The sequence below is a fragment of the Chiloscyllium plagiosum genome, unplaced genomic scaffold, assembly GCF_037043375.1.
Source record: "Chiloscyllium plagiosum isolate Xiang-an unplaced genomic scaffold, Cpla_swu_hap1 HiC_scaffold_20, whole genome shotgun sequence".
Classification (NCBI taxonomy): domain Eukaryota; kingdom Metazoa; phylum Chordata; class Chondrichthyes; order Orectolobiformes; family Hemiscylliidae; genus Chiloscyllium; species Chiloscyllium plagiosum.
In genome coordinates this window covers 8,094,783-8,119,241 of record NW_028270158.1, presented here as the reverse complement: position 1 = coordinate 8,119,241, position 24,459 = coordinate 8,094,783, and the positions used below count along the sequence as shown (strand labels likewise).

The following is a 24,459-nucleotide window of genomic DNA, read 5'->3' as shown; positions in this document are numbered from 1 at the left end:
AAGGAGAAGGCCATACAGCACAATACAAATGAGCACACTTAGATTTCCTTCACTATATTTGCGGCTGGTAGGGGACAGTTGCCTCTGGGATTAATACCAGACCTCAACAGCTAGTGGAATGTGAAAGGACTAAAATAAGTAAGTTGCTGCCTTCCAGCTTGAAGATCAATGGTATGTAAACAAATAAAGAAACATTTTTCAAGTTTTTTGTCACAAAACTAAAATAGCACTGCAGCATTTTCCAACAATGTGAAACTGAGGCTCAAAAGTGATGAAATTGGAACTTGTAAATTGGTGCTAACATTTGTATGCAAATACTGATTCATATTCTGTCAAGTATACTCTGCCCAAGGGAAGGTTGTTGATTCGATGTCTGCTGATGCATCATCCTGAGCTATTTTCCCAGACAGAATTTTGTCAGCAGTGGTTTGCCATTGTCTTCCACTCCCAGGGGCAGGTGAAGAGACGGTTCGCAAGTGTATCTCAGGCACTTATTCAAAACATCTAGGACAGGACCACTTTAATATGATCAAAGCAAAGTCAATGAAACACCTGCCCATTTAACCACTCTCTTTCCACTTTCCAGAGTCCATAAAATCTCCTTCCCAGTAGCACCTAATACTTTCATGTTAGTATACAATATTCACTGCCCACCATATGATCTGCTATACACTGAGAAGACCAAACAGAGAACACCACTCCACAGGCTACAGGCTTGAATCATGAGATTCCAGTTCTCCAACATTTTAATTTACCACTCCACTCCTGTGTCTAGGCCTCCTATACTGTTCCGACAAAACTCAAGACAAACTTGAAGAGCATCTTGTCTTAGAGCACATACTTCCTTTCAGATTCAACACTGAATTGAACAATTTCAGATATTAATTGCTGCCCCACTCTTCCTTCCTACACTTGCGAGTCGTGTCAGCTAATGATGATTTTGCTACCCTCATTCACCCCTCCTACAGATGTTCATTTTGGTTCTTCACTTTGCCAATTATCATTGATTTGTACCTTGCACCACTTAAGACATGTAATCTCTCTGACCTTCCAAACTATTCCTTTATTATTTCCTCTCAATCCATCCTCTGTACTCTTGTTAACTCTTTCAAATTCTGACACAAGATAGTCAACCTGAAATGTTAACTCTGGAGAAAGAAACATAGATATTTAGCTGCATATTTCCCAGCATTCTCCACTTACACTTCATTATGAATGCATTATTTATCTGGATTTGACAGAGAAATTGTTTATATTGGCAAAATTCACTGAATATAGTTAAAAGGGATGGATGGATAGGACTGGAGGATATTAAAGAGGGGTTGTTTACAGTGTCTGAATTGCTGAAGGTTCACAACCAGTCCAGTACAGTTCTTGGGAAAAAATGATAAAGTGCTAGTACATATTGTTATAATAAATAAATATATTGACCCAGGTATTTCAAAGGTCATAAAAAAACCCAAACAACTGCAGGTGCTGGAAATCAGAAACAAAAACAGAAATTGCAGGTCTGGCAGTATCTGTGGAGAGAAAGCAGAGTTAATATTTTGAATCTAATGACACTTCATCAGAACTTCCAGTCAGGTTTGCTGCCCTGATAAAGTCAAAGTATCAGAAACGCCCTTTCGTCTGTACAATTTCCTATAGATTCTTCCAAGAATTTACATTTCACTTGTGGGAAAAAAAATTGGACAGGAATAGGAGACACGACTAAAATGCTATTATGCTTTTGCATTCCCCGTGATGTTGAATGTTACCCCAAGTTACTTTGGGACTCCATGTACAAGGATGGCATTAAAAAAAAAAAATCAGTACCCAAAACGAATTACAGGAAGTCCTTCTAAACGTGATAGTTGCATTCTTGTGTATTACTACATTAAAGAAAAATTGCACTTTAGAAACATTGCTTAAAGTGTTGCTGATGTAATTGCATTACAGCCAACACGCATTTTAAAAGTTTGCACTTTAGAAATAATCTCCCCAATTCGTCAATTGTGTTACAGCGAATTCACATTGGTGAATTGCACATTATAGCAGAACGACTTGTACTCTTGATAAAAGAAACTTGGCCAGACTGCAATCAAGTTCTCTTCTAGAGTACCATCCAATGCAGTACAGATGGAATGCAGTCTTGAAGTGTGAAGTCACACACCACCAGATTATAGTCCAATAGTATTATTTGAAATCACTGGTCAAAAGAAGGGTAGGGGATTTATCCTAGTGTCATGGTCAATATTTATTTCTTTACATAATATCATTAAAGCTGATTCACCATTGCTTGCTGCATGACACTTCCTATATTACAACATTGACCACACTATACTTCAATGCTGTCAAGCATTTTTAAATGTCTGGTGCTCATTAACAGCATTATAGGGATATTCTACACGATCTTAAGTTCTAATGTTGTGAAACTCTGAAGGAAATTGCACAGCAGAAGGCAACCTATGATAATAAACCTTTTACAACCCTCTACTTGGCTTATCCAAAGGTGCAGCTTGAGCCATAGTTCAATATTGCCAAGGACTTGTCTGTTCAGTTCAGAGTACCTTTCTACCTAAAACAAATTCTCTCAGCAGGCTCACATGACAAGTAATGACTCACATTGTTAAAAATAAGCCTAACAGTTGTTTACAACACTGCTTAAGATACAGTATCAGACTAAGATTATGTATACACTGGTGTTTGTAAAGTAATGTAAACCATAGGACCTTCAATATTACAAAATAGGATATGATAAACATTGCCAAATACCTCAGCTGTATATGAACCACTGCGGTGATATATTGGACCGATATGTCCATGATGTGATCCCTTTACCTTAATCAGGACTGACAACTTCCTATGTTCAATGGTCCGATAGAAATCAAAAATTAGGCAGCACCCACAGCTGACACATCCATTTAAAGAAGCAATGTACATACATACAGAATCTTTGATTCTGAACAAAAAACCTATCAGCAACCAATTACTTCTGAAGTGCAGTCTGCTTTTAGTTTTATTATAAGCTAGAAATCAGCCTGCAGGACCAGAAAAGCTGGTGTTTTCTCAATATAATGCAAGACACCTGATGATAAAACACAAATGGACCTTCACTGATTGGAACACCAAATATTGCAATTTTCTTTACATCGAAAATGCTACCAGATCTGGTACATTGGGATCCTATTGGTTACAACTGGTTAGGCTATATGGGAAAATCTACAAATAGAGTGCATTATTAATCATGTAAAATCGTAAAAGGACTGTATATTCTGAGAATGGTATGGAGGGACTCCAAGTAAGTGTGATAGCTCAGTTTACAAAAATACCAGAATTGAGAGAGAATACCTATGATAAAACAATGAATACACTGAACTATGTTTTCTAGATAGGGAAATAACTTGATGTTTAAAATTATGGAACAAATCAAGAAGGCAGTTGTAGATAGGACGTTTTCACTTTCCAGATGATAAGAACTCAGGCAACAAACCTGACTGCCCCAGTTGACCCAACGTCTCCTCCTGCTCCTGCCCCATCTTGACACTGTCCTGTCCCCCTTGGTCCAGGAACTCCCCAAATACATTCGGGACACCACCCATGTCCTTCACCTCCTCCATGACTTTTGTTTCCCCAGCCCCTAACACCTCATCTTCCCCATGGACATCCAGTCTCTTTACATATCCATCCACAATGGCAAATGCCTCCAGCCCCTCCATTTCTTCCTCGCCCGCCTACCGAACCAGTACCAGAGGGTCATCATGCCTCAGGCAAGGGGCAAAGTTGAGAAGATGGGACCTTCATGGTAACCTTAGCCAGTGTGGGAATTGAACTTGCACTGTTAGTGTTGCACTGCTTTGCAAACCAATCATCCAGCCAACTGGCCCCTAATACAACAGTGCTGCTGAAAGAAAGGGTCACACTGTTGAATCTTTCCATCTTGCACTCACCAGGGCAAAAGCATAGGAATACCAAATCTCAATAGTGTGGAGGCGCCTGTGTTGTACTGGGTTGGACAAGTCTCAACGAGATCAACGTTTATACGTGAGAAAAGGATGCTGATTAATTGGCAAGTGAACTCTAATTGGGACAGACTGTGTCATAGAGAATACATCAGGGTCAATTATTTTTCATTCATTCATGGGATGTGAATCAGCATTTATTGTCCGTCCTCAGTTGCCCTTGAGGTGGTAATTTCTTTGATAGCTGCAGTCCATTTGCTGCACATACATCCATAATGTTATCAAGGAAGGAATTCCAGGGATCTGGCCCACTAACACTTAAGGAACAGTGATATTTGTCCAAGTCTGGATGGTGAGTGGTTTGAATGGGAATTTACAGGTAGTTATGTCCCCATGAAGCTGCTTACCTTGCCCTTCTAGGTGGCAGCAGTCCTGGGTTTGGAAGGCGCTGTCTAAGAGGCATGATGAATTTATGCAGTGCACCTTGTGGATGGCATTTCTGTGCTTCGGTGGGAGACAGGGTGAGCATTTATGGATGTAGTGCCAATCAAGCAGGTTACTTTGTCTGGTAGTGTCAAGCTTGAGTGTTGTTGAAGTTGTAGGCAAGTGGGCAGTAATTCATCATATTTCAAATTTGTGCTTTACAAATAGCTGACATGATTTGCAGAGTTAAAGCTGAGTTACTTGCTGCAGCATGTAGCCATGGTATGTACTTAGAGAGTCCAGTTCAATAGTACCCTTCAGGATTAGGTTAGATTAATTCCCTACAGTGTGGAAACAGGCTCTTCAGCCCAACAAATCCATAACGACCCTCCGAAGAGTAATGTACCTAGACCCATTTCCTTGTGACTAATGCACCTAACACTATGGCAACTTAGCATGGCCAATTCACCTGATCTGCACATTTCTGGACTCTGGAGGAAACCGGAACACCTGGAGGAAACCCACACAGACACAGAGAGAATGTGCAAACTCCACACAGACAATCGCCAGAGGCTGGAATTGAACCTGGGTCCCTGGTGCTGTGAGGCAGCAGTGTTAACCACTGAGCCACCATGCTGCCTGTTGATAGGATGTTGATATTGGGGATTCAGTGATGGTGATGCCATTGAATATCTTTAGGATTTAAAAAAAAACACAGTATTTTTATTGTTAAAAATATCATCACTGTATTGCATAACTGCTATTTTATAGTTACTGCACTTCTGCAACATAATGGTTTAAACAAAATTTAAACATTTTAAAAATAAAAACATCAAATGCATTGATCAAATTGCCTTTTAATGCTTTTATTAGTATTTTCTATTCTCAAAGTCTTTAGTCATTCTCAACCTGTTATTTTCCCCGTAAGTGTCATGGGCTTTCATCCTCTTCCGTCCCACTTTATCAGAACTTTTGAGAAATATATATATATTTTTGTATTTATAGATGTTCATAAAATCATGAGGGGCATAGATAAAGTGTATAGCAAAAATCTTTTCCCTAGGATAGGGGAATTCAAAATTAGAAGGCAGCGATTTAAAGTGAGGGGGGAAAAATATAAAACAGATCTGAGGGGCAACTTTTTCACACAGAGGGTGGTGTGTATATGGAATGAACTGCCCAAGGAAATGGTAGATGCAGATACAGTTACAACATTTAAAAGACATTTGGACAGGTGCATGAACAGCAAAGGTTTAAAGGGATATGGTCCAAATGCAGGCAAGTAGGAGTAGTTCAGTTTGGAAAACCAGTCAGCACAGACGTGCTGGATTGAATAGTCTATTGTCGAGAGTGTGGTGCTGGAAAAGCATAGGTCAGGAGCAACCAAGGAGCAGGAGAATCGACATTTTTGGGCATAAGCCCTTCATCAGGATTGAGGCTTGTGGGCTACAGGGGCTTCGAATAGTCTATTTTCAAGCTGCATGACACTATATTTCCTATCAACCCTTGATCAACCATGTCTGTTACTTCAACAAAGAACAAGCAAATCAGACAAGATTTGCTTTTAACAAATACATCCTGGCACTCCTGGACTAAACCTTGCCTTTACAAATGAAATTTATCTTTTCCCTGATCTATGTTTACAATAACATGTAGCCCATAGTTTCCTGGTTTATTGCTATTCATAAAAACAGAAAATGTTGTTACGATAGCAGCTGCCTTGTGTTCTGCTGCAGTTCCTGGACGTAAGCAGGATTCAAAGATTGCGACTAGTCTCTCTGCTATTTCGCCCTTTGCTTTTATCAACAGCCTAGGATGCAGCCTATTCCAATTAAATTGCAGTAATGTTAAAACATTTCCGTGTCTCTTCCCTATTACTGTCCTGTGGATAACTTTCTTCTTTTATTTTAATCATCTGCTTCCTTTGTGAAGAGAGATGCTAAGCTTCCATGAAATTTAAAATATTTAAAGTATAAAGGCTGAAAATTAAGGCTCACCACCTTAATCAGATGTCAAAACTGTTCTGTGAAACCTTTCCTAAAGGCTCTCATGCTGTCATTCATTTACAGAATATTACCACCCAGAAATAATCCCTTCATCATTATGACTGCACTGATGTATTTCTCTACACCCTAATCTAATCCCACTCTTTGGCTATCTCTCCGAACTGTACTATTCCTCTTTTTCAAGTAACAAAAAAATTCATTTTAAAAAGTTATTGACTCAACTTCCACTGTTAAAGATTTTTGCACCTTAAGCAGAAAAATTAGCAAGCAAGAATGTTATTTTTGCCACAAAACTCAGTGACCATTTCTCCATTTTCCTAGTTGTCTGGAAAGCCTGCAGAAAGGATCAATTACAGGAAATCCTGTACCGGTTCCTTGGATCAGAAACTTTGGGCCAATTACCTCTCTTAGACTACAATGGTGAGCTAACAGGAAATCAGTGTAATCATTCTGTGGTATGTATCCAGCCACTATGTTGCTACACATTTAGAATAAGAAGATCTAGCCATAAAGTTACAAACTCAATATCCAATGAAGTGGATAATCTGCTTTTATACTGTCTCAGATCACTACTGCTAATGGTACATCTGTTAATAATTTGGCTATTTCAGAAACTCTGTCTATCAAAACAACAATCTTTTAAAAAGCTATTCAAATTGAGATTTGAAATTGAGCTATGTCTATTTTACAAACTGTTTCATGACACTGCTGTATGCAATGTCTTGGTTGACTCCAGATGATTCCACTTAGGCAAAGCAGCAACATCTCAATCATCTCACTACACTTAATTGCTATATACAGCCATTAGTGTTTTGGGTCTCAATTAATGCTAGCAATTTCACAGGCAAATTTAAATGTTTACAGATGTTTTGATGAATGAGTAAAAAGCTTTGATGCTCATTTTACATTGATTATTTTGCATTGATTGTGGGTTTCCTCCCACAGTCCAAAAATGTGCAGGTCAGGTGAATTGGCCATGCTAAATTGCCCGTAGTGTTAGGTAAGGGGTAAATGTAGGGGTATGGGTGGGTTGTGCTTCGGCGGGTCGGTGTGGACTTGTCGGGCTGAAGGGCCTGTTTCCACACTGTAATGTAATCTAAATGTAATCTAATCTAAATAGACATAGAATAATTGATTTCAAGACTACAGTATAATAGGAATTAATTAATGTTTTTTTATATATATGATGTAACTATGATATCAACAATCATGCTATTGAGACAGTAAGAGGGCAGGAATGAAAATTTTCTTTCTACTCTTTGGTTTCTGTACTTTTACTGTGTTATTCATGTTTCTTCCTTAAAGACATCCATTCAAAATGCCATTCTGTCTCCCCCCCCCCAATAGTTTCTGCATAGTTTCCTTACAGCATGATGTTTTCCCACACTGATGGCAGTTTTGAGTCTGTATCGGTGCTTGTCTCTCAGCTGCCGTCTTGTGAATTCTCATGCTCGAGCTGAGTTACTGAGCTTCCTTGGCTGATAGTTCCATTGAGTTTGCTTTTTTTCCAATGCCTTCTTTCCATCAATAATCTCTTCTGGATTGTTCACATCTTGAATCAGTCTGTCTCTGATAGCATCATTTAAGTTGTCTCTGGATTCACAGAATTCTGCTATCACCTTTAAAATTTCTGTGAGCTGGGAGATTGATTCACCATCATGCTAGTTGCATTTGTGGAATCTGAACCTTTCAGGAATCACCAAAAATTTTGGTACAATAGGATTCTTTCTATTTCTTAAATTTTGGCTGTATCGGATTCCTCAGTTGGTTAAATGCTTTTCTCCCATAATACTCAAGAATCCAGAGATGACCATATCTACTTTAATTTGTTAGCTTGAAGAAAATGAAGTCAACTCTCTTTAATGAGAGAGTAGCCCATGGTCTGTTAGGATTCTGGTGATTTTATCTTTATTGCTGTGCTCAGCCTACCACTGGTTTATTGTTTACTAATTGAAGAGGCACCGCGAGGCAATGTTAATCAAGTCCCAGTCTGAAATTAAGCCAAAACTGATACGTAAAATCCAAGTGTTATTGCTTTCTCCATACGAATTACACAACACCAGGTTATAGTCTAACAGGTTTAACTGGAAGCACTAGCTTTCGGAGTGCCGCTCATTCATCAGGTGGTTCATCATAACCACCCGATGAAGGAGCGGCGCTCCGAAAGTTAGTGTGCTTCCAATTCAACCTGTTGGACTATAACCTGGTGTTGTGATTTTTAACTTTGTACTCCCCAGTCCAACACTGGTATCTCCAAATCATTTTCCATAGGAATCACCTTGACCATTTGGAAGTCTACTCAACAACCAAAAGTGTATTTGCATGCAGCCTAAGGCATGATTTAGTTTAATTGAGTCACTGAACAAAACTGTCCAGAATTCCCCAAATAAGTACTAACCCTTGTGCATTATTCAATCTATTAAATTAATTGGACCTTGCAAAAAAGTGTATGTTAAAAAGAAATATGTATAAATTGGCAAAGTTATTTTGATGTTTAGTTCTGCAGATTTTTAGACTCCATTCTGTGACATCTAGCATTAGAATAGGCAATTAATGTGTATATACTATGTAAGTAAAGAAGTTTATGTTAATGAAATACAAAATCATAGAATCACAGCATCACAAAATCCACAGTGCAGAAAGAGGCCATTCAGCCCTTAGAGTCTACACCTACCCTCACAACAGCATCCCATCTAAACCATCCCCTTAATGCCATATTTCCCATGGCCAATCCAATTAATCTGCACATTTTCTGACTGTGGTGGAAACCACAGTAACCAGCAAGAACCAATGCAGACATGGGGAGAACGTGCAAACTCTGCACAGGCTGGAATACAGCAATAGTATCTCCAGCCATTGTAGCAATTTATTGATTTTTAAACAGAGCATTTTTCATGTTGTACACTATTGTACACTACTTTGGTTCACAAATGTTTCAAATAAAATGATATGTCTATATAACAGCTCATTCTGGTTTCTGAGATTGGTAATGACCACCTATCTTTGTATGTACTGCTGTACAGCAGGAATGCTTTGGATAGTTAAAGACAGTCATAAGGCAATAAGCTAGAGTGGTGTGGGTTTGGTAAGCCTCCAACGAAAAAGGGACAGCATTCCACAAACAAAGAGAAATCTGAACATGATCCGATGTTTGATTCTTTCCTCTTCAACTCTGGAAAAGCTAAATGGGGAAAATGAGAGATAACAAGGCAAGTAGTCAGTCGAAATGTAATGTAGTTAATGTAATGTAAAAGTTTGGAGTAAAAATACAGACACATCCTTTAGGACACCCGGGGAATGAAGGGAAAGACTTCTGTGGCAATGTGGATGTATTAGGCTGTGCGCTACCATGCGCAGGAACATTCCTGGTGATTTCAAAGAGAACTCTGATGATATTGGGCATACACTCTGGTTTGTAAATTTTCATCCTCAAGAATTATTGTTTCTAAACATTTTTAAAAATAACCATCAGTATTTTCCACCATTTGTTTTGAGCATTATTTGTTAATAATCAGTCAACATTGATTAGTCCAGTTCACCTCAAGCAGCTTTTATCCTCTCTTTCTCCTGCTTATATTAATTTTAGCATCCATGTTTTATTAGCAAATTAGCATTTTAACTTAGGAAAGATTATTTTTTATAATTCGGAGATGCTGGTGTTGGACTGGGGTGTACAAAGTTAAAAATCACACAACACCAGGTTATAGTCCAACAGGTTTAATTGGAAGCACACTAGCTTTCGGAGCGACGCTCCGAAAGCTAGTGCGCTTCCAATTAAACCTGTTGGACTATAAACTGGTGTTGTGTGATTTTTAACTTTATTTTTTATAGTTGCACTAACTAAAGTCTGTAACTTTTAACCAAAGCAGGAACAGCATTATAGATAAAATCAAAGTGCGAGAGAAACTCAGCTGAATTGGCAGCATCTGCGGACAGGAGGAGTTAATGTTTTGAATTCATGAGTCTTCTTAAGAACTGAAGGGAACTGTCAATGTACTGCAACCTGGACCAGTGAAACCCATTGTTACCTGGAACAGCACCTCATTTTCCACTTTAGGCACTTTACAGCCTTCAGGGCTCAACATTGAATTCAACAACTTAACAGTATTACACTGTCCTCCACAGATTTCATCCTCCTGTATCCTGTTGGTGTGGGTTTGATCTCAACAAATTTGACTTAGGTTTTTCAATGAACAAGGGTTATCAAGGCAAATGTGGTTGATTCTGTGTACATAGATTTTTGATAAAGTGCTATATCACATGCTTGCTGGCAAAGCTAAAGCTCATAGCTTTCAAATGAAAGGGACAGTGGCAGCATGCATACAAAGTTGTCTGAGTGATGGGAAACAAAGAGGTGACAAATGGTTGTTTATCAGACTGCAGGATAACGTGTGGTTGGAGTTTGATTAGCTTTTGCAGAGAACTGACAGGCTGCGTAGCCTTCTCCTATAACCATTCTTTGATCCTATTGTATGAAGACACTGCAAAGAGGCAGGGCTACTGAAACAGCTTCCTTCACAGGAGAAACACTCATCTCTTACCCTTTGCACTTAGTGATGCACATGCTGAAATGTAACCAACATTAAGATCTGTGTGGCCAGACAAAAAAAGGTCCATCATAGTGTCCAGGCTTGGGTTTATGGATAGCGATCAGGAACAAAAGTTTCTTCTGAAACCTTTTGACCTAGAAGACTCAGCACCACAGCTGACAACATAATTAAGCATCAGCCAGACCTTAAACTTAGGGGTTAGTTTATGCTTCAAGGGCTTTCTGCTACACCTAGTGGTCTTTTGTTAAATAATTGATATCGTGCAGCCTCCCCCCATCCCTACCCAGCACATTTTTGCAATTCTGTTTGATTCCAGCCATTTGAAAAAAATACGGAATATTATGGAAATGTGCATTATGCAGGTTCACACAGCATTATAATACTGTGAAATTAAATAGTATAATATTATTAGTGATGTATAACTTTAAAAGACTTCATATTAGCCCTATGCAAATATAAACCAAAGAAATTATGCTGTCATCAGCTTTTGCTCTCCTTCAACATGTTTTGTCATGTTAGGCCAGTGATCATTTTAAATGAATACTTAACAGGTCACTTCCTGGCATTTCACAGTTCTCAGAAAAGGACTAACTTATATACCAATGGCATCAAAAATAATGTGCAACTTATGAGCCACAAATGTTGGTCATTCTATCAAAATACCAACCAGTCAAGCCATACACAATAATGTTCATGTTTCACTGTCAAAAAACTCAGCAACAGACAATGCACTTTGCTTTAAAAGAGTTCTCTCAGCTCCCTGACAGCCCCACACTAAAATTATTTACAAATTCTCAACACTAAAGATGATTCAACATCAAGCACAACTTGGGCCATGAATTCTGGCATCCATTTTGACATAAGTATATTTTGTTTTCCCTTGTGTCTGCATCTTGCATTTATTACTTGCTTCTAGTGAATAGCAACCAAGATCAGAAACCACAAGTAATTTTTTTTTTTAGCTCCATGGCCCAGAGACATGGTGTTCAGCATTAGCAGCTACCCTATTTGAAAACTCAGAACAAGTCATGAATTTAATTGAAACTTTGTGGGTTTTGGCCCTACCCACTACCTCTGCCAGGATTTTATGGGAGGGAGGGGTGTGGCTAGAAAGTTGGAGTAATCCTGTCTCCACTGGTCCTGAAACCATGGCCAGATTTTGCAAATCCTCTGACAGAAATGGCTTCTGCCCTATTAAAGGAGGATGCCCTGTTTCTTAACAGCTTCTGACCAGAGAACCTCATCAGCTTATCAGTCCTGGCAGCATCACCCAGGAGAGGTCAGCACTGCTGAGACTGCAACAGATCCCAATGACATAGCCATCAAGGTGGCCCAGAGTGCAGGTAAATGAGGTTGAGGTCTGCCTGAACCAAAAAGGCAGTATCTGGTGCTGATCATGTGGACAGTGAGATGACCCTTGCCATGAGGACAGCAGGCCTCCATGAGCCATAGGATGATCAACCAGGAGGGACCCATGAAGTGACAAGATGGAATTAAAATTAAAATGCATTATACTCTTCAAATGTGTTGTGGTTATGTTTGATTTCTTCCATTTTGTAACAGCCTGTGTAAACATTAAATCATTGTCACACAGAGCAAGGGGGTCAGGGGAACTGAGAATCCAGGCAATACAGCTGTATTACCATGGATTCAAACAGACTGAAGATTTGTTGACATGCATTTAAATAAAGTCTTTAAAACTCTTGAGATGAATATTATTGCATTAGGAAAGGGGTGGAAAAAAAAGTGAAATCAGATATTGCCTCAAGACAGAAGTTCTGGTAACACAAAGTCAAAACTTTCCAGAAGAAGCCCAGCAGTGTGCAAGATTCAATTAGAAAGAGGAGATCCATAACAGCTGCCAATGGTAGTCTTCAAAGCAGTCATTAGAGTCATAGAGATATACAGCATGGAAACAGACCCTTCGGTCCAACTCACCCATGCCAACCAGATATCCTAACCTAATCGAGTCCCATTTGCCAGCATTTGGCCCATATCCCTCCAAACCCTTCCGACTCATATACCCATCCGAATGCCTTTTAAATGCTGCAATTGTACCAGCCTCCGCCAGTTCCTCTGGCAGCTCATTCTATACACACACCACCCTCTGGAAAAAATTGCCCCTTAGATTCCTTTCATTTCTTTCTCCTCTCACCCTAAACCAATGCCCTCTAGTTCTGGACTCCCCCACCCCAGGGAAAAGACCTTGTCTATTTACCCTATCCACGCCCCTCATGATTTTATAAACCTCTAAGGTCACATCTCTGCCTTCGACGCTCCAGGAACAACAGCCCCAGCCTATTCAGCCTCTTTCAATAGTTAAAATCCTCCAACCCTGGCAACATCCTTGCAACTCTTTTCTGAATCCTTTCAAGGTTCACAACATCTTTCCCATAGGAAAGAGACCAGAATTGCACATTATTTTCCAACAGTGGCCCAATCAGTACAGCCGCAACATGACTTCCCAACTCCTATACTCAATGCTCTGACCAATAAAGGAAAACATACCAAACGCTTTCTTCACTATCCTACCTACCTGCGGCTCCACTTTCAAAGTGCTATGAACCTGCACTCCAAGTCTCATTGTTCAGCTACACTCTCCAAGACCTTAACATTAAGTGTATAAGTGCTGCTCTGATTTGCTTTCCCAAAAATGCAGCACCTCACGTTTATCTAAATTAAACTCCATCTTCCACTCCTCAGCTCACTGGCCCATCTGATCAAGATCTTACTGTACTGTGTGGTAACCTCCTTCGCTGTCCACTACACCTCTAATTTTGGTGTCATCTGCAAACTTACTAACTACACCTCTTATATAAATGATTTGGATGTGAACATAAATGACAAAAAGCAGTGGACCAGCACCGGTCCTTGTGGCACTCCACTGGTCACAAGCCTCCAGTCTGAAAAACAACCCTTCACCACCTTCTGTCTTCTACCTTTGAGCCAGTTCTGTATTCAAATGGCTAGTTCTCTGTATTCCATGAGATCTAACCTTGCTAATCAGTCTCCCATGGGGAACCTTGTTGAATGCCTTACTGAAGTCCATATAGATCACATCTACCGCTCTGCCCTCATCAATCCTCTTTGTTACTACTTCAAAAACTCAATCAAGTTTGTGAGACATGATTTCCCACGCACAAAGCCATGTTGACTATTCCCTAATCAGTCCTCGTCTTTCCAAATACATGTACATCCTGTCCCTCAGGATTCCCTCCAACAACTTGCCCACCACCGACATGAGGCTCACTGGTCTATATTTCCCTTGCTTTTCTTACCACCCTTCTTAAACAGTGGGATCACGTTTGCCAACCTCCAGTCTTCTGGCACCTCACCTGTGACTATCGATGATACAAATATCTCAGCAAGGGGGCCCAGCAATTACTTCCCTAGCTTCCCACAGAATTCTAGAATGCACCTGGCCAGATCCTAGAGTTTTATCCACTTTTCTGCATTTCAAAACATCCAGCACCTGCTCCTCTTTAATATGGTCATTTTCAAGATGTCACCATCTATTTCCCCACATTCTGTGTCTTCCATGTCCTTCTCCAGGGTAAACACTGATGCAAAATACTTGTTTAGTATTTCTCCCATCTCCTGCGACTCCACACATAGGCCGCCTTGCTGATCTTTGAGGGCCCTATTCGCTCCCTAGTTACCCTTTTGTCCTTTATGTATTTATAAAATCTCATTGGATTCTCCTTAGCTCTATATACCAAAGCTATCTCATGTCCCCGTTTTGCCCTCCTGATTTCCCTCTTAATTATACTGCTACTGCCTTTGTACTCTTCTGAGGATTCACTCGATCTCTCCAATCTATACCAGACATATGCTTCCTTCAGTTTCTTAACCAAAACCTCAATTTCTCTAGTCATCCAGCATTCCCTACACCTGAGAAGAAGTGCTATGTGGCTTTGAAGAAAACTCCAGAAACATAATGCTGTGGAAGAGATGAGTTTAAGTAAATCATGTTAAGTAATAAGTTAGCTGACCATCAAGTAGCTTGTTTAAAGGTCTCAGGAAGAGACATTGATAAGAACAAACCATTGAGTAAATGCAGAAGTTTGCCAAAAGGAAAGATTCCAGATGTGCCAACTGAATAAGAAACTTTAAAGTGGAGATAGTGGTGACCCTTCAGAGTTTTGTTGGGAGCAAGAGTGTCTTTCTTTCTAATATTTGTAATAAACGCAGAAAATTGAAGCAGGTGGTCGTCATTTGAGCCTTCATTATTAGACCATAATTAAATAGTTTTTATATAGTGTAACATAGTTCTTTTGTTTTGTGTCTATTAAGCTTTGGCAGCTTTTGGGTAAAAGTACATTGGCAGTCTCTTGTGCATGTGTTCAGTGACTGACCACCATGGTAAACAAATAACAAAAATAAAACTATGGCTTATCAAGCTGGGTTTCACTCTGGAATCCTAATTATCCTGCATTTATAATTGAGAATTATAAATATATGCTGAAAACTCTGTTTTTACGATGTTATTTGGATGACCAAGATGATCTTCTCAATTGCCTATGCTCAAATAAAATCTGTGCTTGCTTGAACCATACAGTCTCAATATGGTCAATTTTCATCAAAACATCTATCCTCCTTGAGTGTCAGGGTGGTCTACCTACATAGTGCAATGCCCATCTACTGCTGCTAGAATGCCAGTGGTGGAGAGAAGAACAGAATCCAAGGAGGAGGATACAAGAGACCCTTAACTGGCCAGCGCCTAGCCTAGGCCACAATTGGCCTAAGGGTGGATATGTTATCTGCCACTCTTCACTGTCACTAGATTGCCAAAGTGGTACAATGATGACAAACATGACAACTCTCCACCTCCTCACCCACTGGGGAGAGCTGGATAGTGCAGGTGAATGTAAAGTCCTTGGCATCTACTAATGATTTATTTCAAGGGCAAATAAGGATAAGCAATATATGCTGGTTTAGCTAGCAACACTAACATCTGATGAAAGACTAAATAAAAAATAATTAAAAATCTACTCAGATTTTAAAACAACTGAAAGGAAGGCCCAAATCTATCTGAAGTGGGGCATTTTCCAATGGATATTTATTGGTTAGAATTATTCCTTCGAATTCCAGCTTAGTTTTCTAAAGTGCAAGTTCAGAATAACAGAATCGTTATGACACAGTAGGCCATTTAGCCCATGGTCTCTGCACAGGCTCTACAAGCATTTTGACTTATTGCTAATCTGCTGCCTTTTTCCTGTGCTTCTGATTATTTAAGTACAGCAAACTGTTTTAACCAGCACCTAATTGTTTGGCCTTCTTGATAAACTGACAAAAAGTATATACAGTACAACCTCGATCACCCGAACATCAATTAGCTGAATTTCGGATTATCTGAACAAGATCTCAAGGTGCTGTAAAACAGCATTAAGCAACTCAGCATTCATTTAATCAGTTAAACGGCATTATGGCATGCATTACTGGATAACCGAAGCATGTTCAATAACTGGTACTCAAATTACCGCTTGTTTACAGTCAGATCAGTTATCAGTTAAATTGCATTATGGCATGTATTGTCAGATAACCGAAGCATGTTTAATAACTGGCACCCAAATTACTGCTTGTTTACAATCAGATCAGTTATCCAAACGATCTGATATCCAAACAAAATACTCCCCACCCGTCTCGTTCGGATAATAGAGGTTGTTCTGTTCCTCAAATACCACAGGTTTGGGTAGCACGGTGGCTCAGTGGTTACCACTGCTGCCTCACAGCGCGAGGGACCTGGGTTCAACTCCAGCCTCGGGCGACTGTCTGCGTGGAGCTTGCACATTCTCCATTTCTGTATGGATTTCCTCCGGGTGCTCCGGTTTCCTCCCACGGTCCAAAGATTGGTCATGCTAAATTGCCCACATGTTCAGGGATGTGTAGATTAGGCGCATTAGTCAGGGGAAATGTAGAGTAGTAGGGAAATGGATCTGGGTGGGATACTCTTTGGAGGGTCCATGTGAACTTGTTGGGCCAAACGGCCTGTTTCTACACTATAGGGATTCAATAAATCTACCGTGATGTCCGAGTATTTATGCAGTAAATAAAGTAAAGTGTATACCCCCTGAATTACATTTCTATTACTTATTTTGTGTTTTTAAATTGGTTTTATGATGTGCGTTGATGTTTTTACATAGGTATTTTGAGGGATGTTGATGTCTTGAAGTTTCGCTTGGTCAGGATTTACTGCAGTCATGTGTACCTCTTGATTATCCGGAATATTTGATCAACCAGTACACTCCTGGCACAATGTGTGCCAGTTAGTAAAAGATTTGCTGTAAAAACAATCATCTGATTGCCTCTTCAGTCTTTAGTCATCTTTAATGACTCAATTAAATTTGCGGCCACCATACTTCCTGGCAGTGCATTCCATCCTTGAAGCAAAGAGGAGGTAAAGTCAACAGAGTCTTACTAGACCATATGGCTGCTCTCTTATTACAGAAAGATAACTTTTACTGAGGGACACCATGCCTCAGGTTGAGAAGAGGAATCCTTCATGGTAAGCTCAGCTGGTCCAGGAACTTAATCCACACTGTTGGTGTTACTCAGCATCAGATCCTCTAACTACTCGCTGAATGAAAAAGGTTTCTGTCACCCCACAATACATTTTAAACCGTGTCCTCCTGATTCTCGATCCTTTTAAAAAGAGATCAGTTTCTCATCTATGCTGTCCAAGCCTATCGTGATTTTGACAACTTTTATCAAATCTCGTCTTCACCTTCTCTCCAAGGGCTATAGTGTCAACTTCTCCAATCTGCCCTCATAGCTAAAATTTCTCACCCCTGAAACCATAGTTTAAACCTTTTCTGTGTACTTTCCAGTTATGTTCACATCCTTCATAAAGTGAGGTACCCAGAATTACGCAAAATACTCCATCTCAGGTCTAACTACTGTCTTATACAAGTTCATCATAACCTCTTTGCTAATGTACTCTGTGCCCCTTTTAATGAAGCTGAGAACTATTTTAATCATGGTTCTCTCTATCTATCCTGTCACTTGAATGACTTGTGTACAAACACAGTCATGTCTCTCTGCTTCTGCATACCCTTTACAGTGTATTGTCTCTCCATTTTCTTTGTATCAAAGTATATCACCTCACACTTCTCCACATGGAACTTAATTTGCCACCAGTCTGCTCACTCTACTAACTTAGACCTAAGTTCTTTTGGCATTGTACACTGTTCTCCTTACAGGAAAAAACAACAAAAAAAGGAACAGAAACAAATACAAGGCTCCCAAATTTTGTCTCAACTGCAAACTTTGAAATTGTTTGCTGAACACCAAAAAACTAGATAATTTAAGAAAAGCAAGGGACCCAATACTGATATCTGGAGAACATGACTACTCATCTTCCTTCAGCCTGAAAAATACCTTTGATTTCCTATTCCTCAGCCCATTCTGTACCTAGGTTGCTACGAGCCCTTTTATTGCTGAGCTATAATTTTGCTCACAATGCCATTGGGTCATATTATATCAAATGCTTTCTGGAAGTCTAAGTATACTTCACCAACAAAATTGCCCTCTATTACCGCTTCAAAAAATCTTAGCAAGTTATTCTGACATGAATTTCCACGAATAAATCCATGCTGCTCTTCACATATTCCCATGTAACGACTAATTCTATCATAAATAAATGTTTCAGGCAGTTGCCTTACCACTGAGACTCAAGTTACAATGCTGTAATTACTGGGCTTACCTTTGAAATCCTTTTTGTAGGGATGTAATACTTGCAAGTTTCCAGTTCTCTAGCATCACCCCCAAATCCAAGGATAATTGAAAACTTATATCCCTCTGCAATTTCTACAATCACTTCATGCACTGTTCTTGGGTGCATTTCATCCAATCTCAGTGCCTTATTAATACGCCATCCCTATCAATTTTAAACCCTCCTAATGATTGAACTTTCTCCCATCACGACTGTCTGAGCAACATCTGCCTCACAAGTAAAGACAGATACGAAGCGTTTATTTAACACTTCAGCCATGCCTCTGGTCTGTGTGTAAATTCCCTTGATAATCACACTCAAAGACACTGGTAAATCTGTGCCTCTGTGAACACAACTAGACCAACAATGTTTCTTCTTAACCACTGAAATTTAAGAATTACGACAATCAGAAAATTACACACGAGGAGGTAAATTAAAGCAGATGAAGTGGAATCAAATTATATTCAGAAAAAGGAACAGCTAATGGATTCAGACAGAAACAGAAGAGCAAAGAAAGAAAAATTTAAATTTTGGAATTTTTAAAATTTCCAAGAACAATTTATGTGCAGGAAGGAGATATGATCACTTAAACTCTTCCCTTTCTGAGTCAGAGGGATTGCTTGCCATTGTGTATGTAATTCCAAAAGGGTAGTTAAAATTTTAAAACAGACGTAAATCTGCTTTGAGTTTAATTGACAATTAATGTGCAAATCCTGAAAATTCTTAAACATAACCAGGAAGGTGAGGGCAAGATGCCGATTTTGTGAATTAAATGACTGAGCTAGTCAATTTAAGTTGCTCAAAGAACATCGCTCTTTGCTTGAGCCTATTGGCCAATTTGCACATTATGTTGTGCATCATGAACTCATTATTCTGCTTCCAGCAAAATTTCCACCAATATTTTATTTCAAATACTAACAGCTAAAAGGAGTAAAAAGAAATCAAAACCAATCTGGCTGGAAGTAAACTATTTTTGCCTCCAACCAATGATATTTTTTGATATTGAATATGCTGACAGAAAGCCAATAAATTCAGAATACTGGGGTGGTTTTTATTAGCGCTCTAGGGAATATCTTGTTCCCAGTAATCCCAATGGATTTAGCAATCTTAAATGTTTGGTGAATGTTGTTACTATGGTTTAAAAGTACAGCATTAACCTCTGACATGCCCCCTGTGACCTTGCACATATTCCTTCAGGATATATTATCAAAAATGTTTTTATTTGGTCCTGTGAACATTCCTGTCCTCTTAACCCGTTTCTGCAGACTGCTTTTCCATTAGGAATACATAAACGTAATCAGTAAGAACTTCCCATAACAAGAAATTCTGTAACTCACACCAGAAGTCAGCCTAATCACTTCATTTTAAATCATAAAATTAATGAGCAAGAATACTTTCAGCAATTTAAAAAAACCTCCTTTACAAATTAACAAAGTATAAAATCCAGTTGAATGGTGACACAACTAAAGTTCACACACAAATAAATTCCTGTAAAAGATCTAGTCTTTATGTACTTGACTAGTCGTAAGCAATGTTACTCACTATCCCAGTATATAATCGATATCATTGATCTGCCTGTGATCCAAAAACATCTATAATTCCTTAACCATTTGAGGTAAAATAAGCAAAATCTGGATTCTTTGGTTTGAGTGCAGTATCACTGTGCTTGTTCTTTCCAACTGGCCAGGAACATCAACTGGAATGGTTTACTTTGTTTGATGACTACGCTCCATAAGAAACACATTCGCTGTTTATACATTATATTGAGTAAGCAAGAGGAATGTTAACCTAGCGTTGAGGACCATCCACTGTACCTTAGGTCACCAGATGCACTGATAACCAATGTTCCTAAGTTCACTTCACTCAAACAATCGACAATCTGTAACACAATGCAGACTAACTGCATCATACTCTCAGTCTAGAGTAAATCAACACAGCTGTTCATGTGAACCAAGTTTGGAATAAAAATCATTTTAAATTGTCCCCAAAGTTAAAGAAAGATAAACAAATTCACCTGATTTAAATGTACTTCGTAACACAATAGACGCCTCTGATTCCAGCAGAGCCATCTGCCAATGCACAAAATCTCGCAGAATCCTGATACTTTGCTTCTGATTTGTAAATTAGTTCCATGGAAGTATGTAGAAAACATGTCAGGCATTCCAGTGTGCACAGCAAAAGCCTGCAACAGTATTGCAGGAATCTGTTTTTTGAGAGGCAGACCAAGACCTGGCTGTTGAGAGTGCACCAATCAGATCAGCCCCGATACAAAAAGCAGTCAGTCAGTGAGTCAGTTTCAGCCCCCTCAGGAATCCTGCCAGACACCAATTATCCACAGGAACTGCTGCCTTTATACTCAATCTTTAAGGTCCTTGCGGTTTGTGATTTTAGTTGGAAAATTAAGCCATTTCTTTCTCGTGCTGGCACATCATCTAGTAAAACTGTTACAAAGATGTCAGTTCTCATAACTTCATTTCACTCCAATCGGTTTTCTTGCTTCACAACGAACTGGGAGTCTACGTCAGATAAACTTTCAAACTATTCCAATGCATTTTAGATAATATACTGACAGATTGATAACCACTAATGAAAGCTAGGCATGCTAATGTTACAAAAGAATCCACATGTTTTATGTCAGATCAATCTGAGCTCTATTATGCAATCAGTCCCTGAATGCTAACAGCATCTAAAACTCGTTTCTAAACTAAATGGTTTCAAGCTAAGATTGAGAACCGTGATACATACAAGCTGACCACTGTTTAGTAAGAAGAATTAAATGTGGTTTCTGAATGAAACTAGTTAAGCTGGACACAATCACAACTAATACAGACTTGCACGTATACCACTAGGATCAGGAGAAGCGCCACACCCAGAAACACATTTTCTCAGACACTCTTCACATATAGCAGTAAAGTTTTCCGTCATATAATATTGTGTCATCTTTATATTGGTATTTATTGTGCTTGCATTGCAAAATGGGTTTGCAAGAACTGAAACAATTTCAGATTTCCTCATGCTTGCCTGGATAGCGATATTGACAGATGCCAACATCGGTTATTTTTCCATGTGCTGGCCAGGAAATGGAGAAATAATGTGGAACCCAAGGAAGGTGTAAAAAAAACTTTTAAAAAAGGGCTAGTCGTATATCCTTTTTTAATTGTCTTTTAAAAATGATACTAGCTATCATTTTAAAAAAAAAACATTAACACTATAAAACATCGAAAAGCTGTGTTAAAAAAAACAGGAAATATGTTGGTGAGTCAGCATCTAAACAAAAGGTTAACATTTCATCTCTAGACACAAAGATTGCAATGAAGATTGCATTAATTTTTTTCCTTTTCATCTTCTGAATACCTGCATTTGTAAATCAAATACTCCACATTTCATGATCTGCATTTAGTAATTTTATAGAAGGATGAAGATAAACTCCTTGAGGGACAAACAATGAGCTCCATCTACAGAAGTGAGCAACAGAAAATTGAATTCATATAGCACCCTGATGGTATTAAATATCTGTAGGAGTTCAAACATGAATTTGGTGCTGAATCAAAGAAATACTAGGACACATGACAAAAACCTTGATCAAAGATATCGATGTTAAGAAGTGAGAGATTTACACAGGACATTCCCAAGTCATATTTGATCAGGAGCTAAATATACACCTACCATGGGCAAAGGAAATGGGAGGTGCCTAACAGGCCAGAACTAGAGGAGTACAGTTATCCTGGAAGCTTGATAGAGGTTCAAGTTAGAGATAATCTTTCAAAACGCAGCTAACTGAAAAGATAAAAATGTAAACATGCAACATTTAGCAAAGATAGAAAAATAATATGTCTCTGGAGTAGGCAGCAACGTGCTGGAACAAGAAAAATTGTGCTTTCATCCTTCAAACAATCTCAGACCTACATTAAATGAAAAAGCTATATTATCAAGACTATTATTACTTCTGTAATTATAGTCTGATTCTCACTTGGGAAGGCAATAACTTAGCACAACAATTAAACTGGTAGATATTCAACCACAGACTACAGACCTGAGGCATTGTCACACATTAAAACACAATATGGTTAAAAAGAAAATGCTCAAGTACATTTTAGATACATAATGCAATCTAGAAAGCTTGAATGATGCATTTCTTTCTCTAAGAAAGAAAGAAAGAAAGAAAGGAAGGAAGTTCTTCTAGATTGCAGAATAGCACAGGTATGGCCTTCTCTCAGTTTTCCAATGTCGTGGGAAATGGAATTTGGATAGATGAGATCATAAGTCTCATGCAGGAATCTATGAAATCGTGACCATGTGTAAAAAGGTTTGAATTTAACTTGTTGATGAACTATTCAGCAGTGGGAAGTGATTAATTACCTGTCCATAGCAGTGGTACTTTCCCAAACACTTCTATCAATTAAATAAAAAATATGTGATGTGAAGACTTTGCACTATAAAACAGAATACAAAAGTAACTGCAGCATGTAAATCTAACTAATGGTGATTCATCAGCCAAGACGATAACATCTTTTGCTCTCAAATGACTAGATGTAAATCAGACTTATTCGTTTATATAGTTATGATTTTAGTTATAGATATATATCTCCAGTTAAGTTACAGTTGTTCAATTCAGATTATTTTTGACATACTTCTATTTGAGAAATTTGCATTCTTCACTCCAAATGAATAGGTTTAATAGGAATGCAGATGAATTGTGGGTCCATTGTCATGTTTTGACAGAGCTGTACACTGTTTCATGATTGAAATGCCTTGCACAGATGTCTATTTCCAATTGTGTGCATTCTGCACTTACTATCTATAAATTAGACCCACTAGTATTTTTCTCACTAAGTGCAACATTAATGTGCAAAGAAAGAAAAGGAAGGTTTTTCTGAGAATTCAACATGATTTTACAAATGCTAAGATTTACTCTATAATTTCTAATAAAGCTAGTTTCACTGACTGTCACATTCAGGTAGAAACAATGTGCATTGTTTCAATACGGATTCTGGTCACATTAAATATAGACAATATTTCTAATCACTTAAAAGTATTTATTTGCACAGAAGTTTTCTCTGTAACTGGAGACAATTATTTCTACAAAACAACCCTGCATCAACTTATTTCTTGAGAATAGGAAATGGCATGTATTATTGCCTTTTATTCTTAAAAGAATACATCTAATGAAAAGTACCTTTACAAAAAGACTGAAATGTAATTCAAAATGTTTTATATTTAACACATTTCAGAACCATATTACAATCATTATCTTTACCCCAAGTGTAATCAACATTCTTGTTATTAAAACAAGCAAAGATCAGCCTGCCTTGCATCATTAGCTCACCCACAGCATTTTGAGAAGATACCACGATTGTGTGCAACGTATTTCTTATTCCTGGATGATTTCTCCTGAAGCAGGCAGGCAGGAAAAGGAATCCAGTCTATATATAAAAAATAAACAGCTCTGAAAGCTGTCAATATTGCCAAAAGATTAGGAGTGAGATTTATGAACCAAAAAATGTGGGGCAGATTGTAAACATGCTTAAAAATACAGAAGAGCTTATTTTCAGAGCATGAGGTAGTAAAACATTTATTCTCTTGTAAATTAAGTCTTAAATCACCATCACTGAAGTGAAGACCCCATGGTCAATGACGTGAGAATTGTAAAACTGATTCGTTCATTGAGATTTAAACCAGTCATTGGACCAAAAAGTAACCAATTTGACAAAGTAAACTGAAATTTAATTAAATCCTGTAATTTAAAATGGACATTGGCACTTCTTAGTTTAGAGACTGCAACTAGTATTGACAAAACTGGCAGCATGGTGTTGAGTGCAATCTGAAGG

At 38.5% G+C, this 24,459-nt stretch overlaps 1 protein-coding gene across 11 annotated transcripts in view; it reads right to left on the bottom strand.

Moving 5' to 3' along the window:
- The window catches only part of mrtfba (myocardin related transcription factor Ba), a 240,623-nt gene that overhangs the window by 77,256 nt on the left and 138,908 nt on the right, over positions 1-24,459 (bottom strand). Inside the window, exon 1 of one of the 11 annotated variants that reach the window (XM_043712106.2) lies at positions 20,646-20,832. The exons of the other annotated variants lie outside the window; for them this stretch is intronic. Coding sequence (XP_043568041.1) covers positions 20,646-20,700 — 55 coding nt within the window. The 5' untranslated portion in view covers positions 20,701-20,832. Of the gene's footprint in view, positions 1-20,645; positions 20,833-24,459 lie in introns of those variants that run through there. 11 annotated transcript variants of the gene reach the window in all.